Below are 6,863 nucleotides of genomic sequence, written 5' to 3' on the forward strand. Positions count from 1 at the left end.
GTTTGAGTCTAGGAGAACAGGTTGTATTACCTTTAATTTTGCGATTTACCATATTTTTCTCCATGACTACCAGGATAAAAACTACTGGGTATTTGAAAATAAAAAATTTTTTAACAAAATTAATATACCCATAAAACTTGCAAATAAAATTTTAAAAACTTTGCTAATTATGTATTGTTTGCTGTTGAGTTATACAGCTAAAGAATTTAAACTATCAATTTTTGTGTGTAATATGCTCAAATTGACATTCAGATTTATTATAAATAAAAGTATTTGCTGTAAAATAATTTTTAACCCAAAAGAGTGACATGAATTATTTTATTCAAAAAAGATAATGCTGTAAAAAAAACAGAAAAATAGTTTTTGGAAAGTTTTGGAATCAAACTTATAGATTAAAACTATTGGAGCTTATAGATAGGAACCTCAAACTTCATAGATTATTGGAGACATATCTATAGGCAATTATAGACATTATAACATTCATTGAAAAATTTTCCGCATTGTAGAGAGCTTTCAATATGATTTAAAAAATGCCCCATCATATATTGATCTATAAATCACAATGCTATGCTAAACACTGGGCATTCCAAATATTTGCAAAGGCTAGAATTGTCTGCAAGAAAAGGGAAATATTTTGTAAATACTGCATCTAACTTTAGAATAATAATGGGATGAAAATAAATTCATACCCTTTAAAAAAACTAATTGCAGAAACTCTGGATTAATATAACAAAATATTAGGCAATTAAAATATTAGCAATATTAGACATATATGTAGATAATCAATATATTAGCAATTATTAAACATATATGTAAGCAATAAAATGCGTATTAGCAACTATTAGAAATACATTGTAACGTAACAGTGTGTGACAACTGAGCTAAAAGCATCAATTCCTCGAGAGGTTATGCTAAAATGATGTTGCTTGAGAAACACACACGAGAAGTGATGTTCTTTTTGTGTAGTTGAGAAAGAGAGTGTTTTCTGAGAAGAGATATTTTTTGGGGTAATATTTATTGATTTTTCGTGTGAATGTTTAAATAAATTGTTTGGTACAACTCACGTCTTATTTCTGGTTGTTGTGACACAACAACATGTAGGCAATTATAATATGTATTAGTAGTATTTGAAAGCATTTGACATAGAATATGTTTTATATTAGATAATACACTTTTCCACAAAAGATATTTTGAGAAAGTAATTCAAATGTTTAGTAACAGATCTGAAATGACTAGTAATAGAAGTATTTCCACAAAATTATTATATAATATTGTATAATATAGTATAATATAGTATAATTATAATATAATATAAAGTAACAGATCTCAAATGACTAGTAATAGAAGTATTTGTGCGATGTAGGGTCAGTAACTGCTTTATGAGATTATTAAAACTAAAATTATATTTTAGTTTAACTACTATAGGAGAAATTGTTATTAATTTTCATTTTCTTCCAACACATTTTTATTTCTAAAAATTTCTGAACAGAATCTCTGGAATCATCTTTGGTGGTTCGTGTAAACATAAATTATTTGAACTTCAAATTAATAAATGTTTATTAAAATTAGCTCAATGATCATTTTTATAGAATATTTAAATTTCAAAGCAAGCACTATCACCAAATATACAATACAAATATAATTATGCTAAACCTAGACTAGTTTACAGTTTCTCATTTAACTCAACTTTTCGGTAATATTTCTACTGATAAAATAAAACTAAAAACTGATAATATATAAAACTGAAACATAATCTTACATGGTAGCTTTTGAGAAGGGGTAGCTTTAGGATTTTCCACTGACTTCGTATCTTCTTTAGTTTTGGTTCCAAATAAGTCATTAGCAAACATATCCTACAGTTTTATTTTTAAAAAAAGAGTTAGTTAATAGAAATAGTTTAAAATAAATTTTATTTTACACTCAATACCATAAGCACTATACTGCCATGCAATAGGAAAGTCAAAGCAAGCAATTCTAAATTTGGATTTTTTACTGTGCATTTTTGTATCATAACTAAACATTGAAGAAACTATTTTTTCATTCAAAAAAAGAAATTCTAATAATTTTCTGAAATTTTATTTTAGCATTCACAATGTTAGCAAGGGAAAGACAATAGTTATCATGCTAATTTTTTTACAATTTATAATGGAGCACTTAAGTATGTTTTTTCAATTGCAGATCAGTATAATTGTTACAATTACAACTTAAATTTCATTTCATTGCACAGTTAAAAACAAAGATTTTAGAAAGAATCTTAATCAATATTTATATTGATAAAACTAGATTCAGAAAATTTTATTCATACTCTTATTATTATATTTTTAAGCAAATTATATTCAGATATTCTTTACTTATTTTCTATGAAATTCCTAACAATACTGGCATTTTTTAAAATATTTTTTCACATTTTTTAAAAAAAACTGATAGCTTTTGTTGTTGTTACCAAAAATTATTAGTGATCTGAACCTGTAATTTGGAAGCTTGTAGGCCAATAAAACATTTTACAGTATTAAAAAAATCTTTTTTAGTTTTAATTTCAATTTCCAAAAACAAACAAGAATTAAATTCTTTTTACATAAATCTTTCATTAAGCCTATTTTGGTCTACGGATTCGAGACAAAGACATTGAAGAGATCTGATGAGTCCTATGTCAACAAGAAATTTTAAATCTTTATAAGGCCATGGGAAATGTACTTCCCACCAGGGTTAGCAAGTTTTTGCCACGAGTGGAAAAGACCATTGAAAAAATGTTTTTTTTCCACCAGGCAAAAATACGCTTTTGCCTAAGCAGCAAAAATACATTTTACATTAGCAACTACAAATTATTACGAACAAAAAAATACCTTATCATCATCAAATCGAGGTTCTGATGCAAACAATCCAGTCTTCCTTCGAAAAGGTGAATCTTCATCAGAAAATTCATCATCATTTGTAAACAAACCTTCGCTTTCTAAATTAATAGGAATAAAGATAGAAAAAAATCATTGTAAACATATTTGAGTATTATACAGAATCATAATCAATATTTCTTTAAACATTACAAATAACAAAACAATTATATAAAAAAGCAAAGCATTTTTGTTACTCAAAGAAAAGAAACTTTCAATCTTGAAAAGTCAAATTCCGTGATTTACAGTAGCATCAAAGTTAAAAATAAGGAGTAAGCTTAATATAAAAATGTATATAATGTTATGTAATAAATTAAGAAAAAAAAATATGGAGTTTATATAAATTGTATAGTAATCAATTTTATCAATAAAAAAAAATTACATTCAAAAAGATATCAAAATTTTTATTTTTTCTTGATTTAACACAATTGATTTCAAATAAGATTGACCACCATTACAGATAATAAATTTAGGCTTGCGTATAAAATTTCTTACAATTATTAGATACGTTTGAGTGGTGCGAAATTTTAAAAGAAAATTCCACAAGTTATCAAAGTTATTTTGATTTAAAAAGGTTCCTCGAAAAGTGCAAATTTCAGCAACTGTGATATTTTAAGTAAAAAAATTAAATTATGACTATCTGTTGATGAAGTCAAAGTACTAATATTTTGAGAACAGCTATGATGGCAGCAAGGTGAACAGCATTGCCCATTGGCAATTTTTACTTTCTAAACAAGTTGATACCCATTAAATACCCTCTAACTATTGCGGAATTTCCATAATTTCAGAAGAAAGGAAAAAAATTTGTGTTAAAAAAAGTAAATCGAACTTCCTTTTTTTTTCTCCTCTTTTTTGAACAAAACTTAATTCAATTTTGAAACTTAATGTTTAAACAAACCTGTTGAACACATTTCCACTTATCATTAAGTACAAAGCTACATAATTCAGTCTTAGTTTAGAACTATATTTAAAATGAAAATAATTAATAAAATTCAAAAATGAATTTATTTTTAAATCATATACATGGGTTCAATTGTATTTGTATGGATGACAATCTGATGCGTGCATTTTCGAAGTGAACGAAGGATGCACTAATTTGACCCTTGAAAAGAATAAATAAATTTGAATACATAGTTTTGTTCTAAATTGGTTCTTAACCCAGTTTTGTGGAAACAAGTTTTTTGCTGCTTCCACTTTTTGTTCAATTTAAATTTTATTAATTAATGTTTAATTATAGAAAATGATACACCTAAAAATAAAGTTATATGAGTACATAATAAATTTTTTACAAAGTTTTCTACTATTATGAAAAAAATATGCACAATTTGACAAATTTGTGAATTATTTCCTATTTTCTTTTATTTGAACAGATAAAATGCTGTTCAAAGTAAAAGAAAAAGAGGTAAATATGTTGTTTTCATTTTTAGTCTTTTTTATTCTTATTTTAACTTCATATACGCATGTATGCTTATGATAACAAGCTCATTATAATGATAATTTCATCCACTATTATTGTTTGTACATATTTCAATGTATGTATAGTATTATATTTTGAAAATTAAATTAAAAATTAAAAAATCTGATTCTCTTAAATCTGAGAACTATTCTTCTGTTTTTTCATTTTTACAAACCTTTTTTCTTTTGAGCATGTTTGGGTGTTGGCAGCACTTGAGGAAGATTGAGTTTGGATTGCAAGGAAGACACAGAGCTCTGCCTCGAGTCCCTGACAGCTGTCTTAGGTTCCTCAGCAGGTTTTTGCACTTCTCTAGGTTTAACATCTATTGAAGAATCCGAAATAAAGCCGTTTGATTCTTTCTCTACTCCAAAAAGTTCAGATTCTTCACTAGATGAATAGCGATCGCTTATACTTTCAGCTTCTTTCCTGGGTGTTGGAATTCCAGAGAATTTGCCATCATCTAATGGTAATTCATCCTATAAAAAGAGGAAACTTATGTGGATAAGAGAGGCACAGTGATATAAACACTATATAGACCAAAAATAAATGAACTTAACAGAAATTTTTAAAAAAAATCTTTAAAACATTTTAATGCATATTTTTACCTTGTTGTTTTTTTAAAAATAATTTTATCATGCTTGGAGTTAAAATTAGAAAAATATCGATTTTTTAATAGGTAAATTAAGGATTTTTTTCAAAAATGTGATACAGATAATTTAACAACAGTGCTGATGTAATTAAAATAAATTTCTTTTCTCGAAAAAAAAGAAAAGTTATATACATTTATTTATCTCATTTTTTCGGAGCAAGGCTATAGAAATTTTGTGATAAATACTACCTTTGAAACAATTTCTGAGAAAGATTTATGCTATAACAAAATCAAGGTACATTGGAATAATTTTGTAAAAAAAAAATTGCTTATTTTTGAGGAGGTTGAGGCGATTAGAATAATTTAAAACAATTTGGATTATTTGAAATAGGAATCATATTTAATGCAGAACTAAAAGAATTAATAAACAGCATTTAAAAATATAGTCAAAAAGTAATTAAAATGTACTTAAAATGTTTGTATACAAACTATATATAAATAAAATAAGAAATTATTAAGGATATTCTAGTTAGTTTCTCAAATAAAAATTGAACCGGGCAAACGCACAAAGATATCTTTTTGAGACATACCTTTAAAATAATTTTTTTTGTTCATTTATACCGAATTTAGTTTGGATGGTTAAAATAATATGCATATTGAGGACAACTAAGCACGTAACTGTTACATATAAATAACTATAATTGGGATGTAACCCAAAAGCAACTCAACTTGAATAACTATTTTAAAAAAATTTTCCATGTAATGATACCTCTGAAGATGATGTTTCATCGGAATCTGATGAACTGCTTTCTGATTCTACAGAAGATTCAACATCTGAAATAATACAAAATAAATATTATGCCGAGTTTAAATTAAAACACATTTTAGTTAATTAAGCAATAATAAACAATAAAAAAAAAGTTATACAAGAAATTTTTTTATTTTTTCTGAAACTATTTCATTCTTTCAATTGACAAACTTAAAGGTGTAGATCTACTGATGTTATTTGTCCGATGGTTTTGTTTGAGTCTCTGTTTACATTCTTTCAATAAATGTGATCCAAAAAAAAATGGTATTAAATTCCAAGATTTATCTTGGCTTAGATTCTTGACTAGTGTCCATGGCCTAGTATCACGCTGCCTTGAAGTGGGCTGAACCAAAGATTGGGAACAGATGGTGTACAGTAAAACAGATGCAGTAAGCACCATTTGCGAATTATCTCCTTTTGCCATGCTCTTGGCCAAAGAATACCTAAGGAGGCCTTTTCATTTCAATTCCAACCTTCAGTAAGGATAGGTTCGAAAAGGGACGAAATATATTGCACCTCCAAAACCCGTTTCACTGTCTCCCCTACATTTTTTGTGGGGGTGCGTGTGTTAAGTAACCCGAAACTAATCACTGTCACAGAAGGGGAATTGCAACCTGCGGGGGTCAACTAGCTTTCAAAAGATATCAGAAGAAACTCACTCTTCATCTTATATTATGCTTTTTCTCTTTCTAAGATAAACTTAAAAAATATTTTTTTTAACTCTAAAACGACTTTATTTATTTTCAAAATAGTTTTATCATTTTATTTAACATGCACTTTTTCTAATTATATCTTGAATTGTTTATTATTTTGATTTGATTATTTAGAGAACTAATAATAACCAGAGTATTTAAATTTATAAAATTTTACTATGTAGTCATATGAAAGTAATTCATATAAAGTAACTACATTAAAAATAAATTTATATTTTCTCTATAGATCAAATAAAGTTTGTTAATTTTTTTAAAATTGATTTGCTAATTTTTAAAACTTTTTATGTTAAAGTAAAACCTTGAGTTCAAGATTTTATTTTTTTATTACGTATTTAATTTTCTTCTTTCAATTACAATTCAAATACAAATATTTTTCACAATCTTTTTTTAATTTTAATTAATTTTTTTT

The 6,863-nt window shown here is 26.1% G+C and overlaps 2 protein-coding genes across 6 annotated transcripts in view; both read right to left on the bottom strand.

The window, feature by feature from the left end:
* The window catches only part of LOC107439260 (coiled-coil domain-containing protein 92), an 879,443-nt gene that overhangs the window by 51,266 nt on the left and 821,314 nt on the right, over positions 1-6,863 (bottom strand). The window lies entirely within an intron of this gene.
* The window catches only part of LOC107450873 (WASH complex subunit 2), a gene marked incomplete in the record, with an annotated part of 53,290 nt that overhangs the window by 32,376 nt on the left and 14,051 nt on the right, over positions 1-6,863 (bottom strand). The window contains 4 exon segments of the mRNA XM_043051420.2: positions 1,760-1,853; positions 2,844-2,950; positions 4,520-4,820; positions 5,703-5,767. Of these exon segments, the coding sequence (XP_042907354.2) occupies positions 1,760-1,853; positions 2,844-2,950; positions 4,520-4,820; positions 5,703-5,767 (567 nt within the window).

The sequence above is a fragment of the Parasteatoda tepidariorum genome, chromosome 6 (assembly GCF_043381705.1).
Source record: "Parasteatoda tepidariorum isolate YZ-2023 chromosome 6, CAS_Ptep_4.0, whole genome shotgun sequence".
NCBI lineage: Eukaryota > Metazoa > Arthropoda > Arachnida > Araneae > Theridiidae > Parasteatoda > Parasteatoda tepidariorum.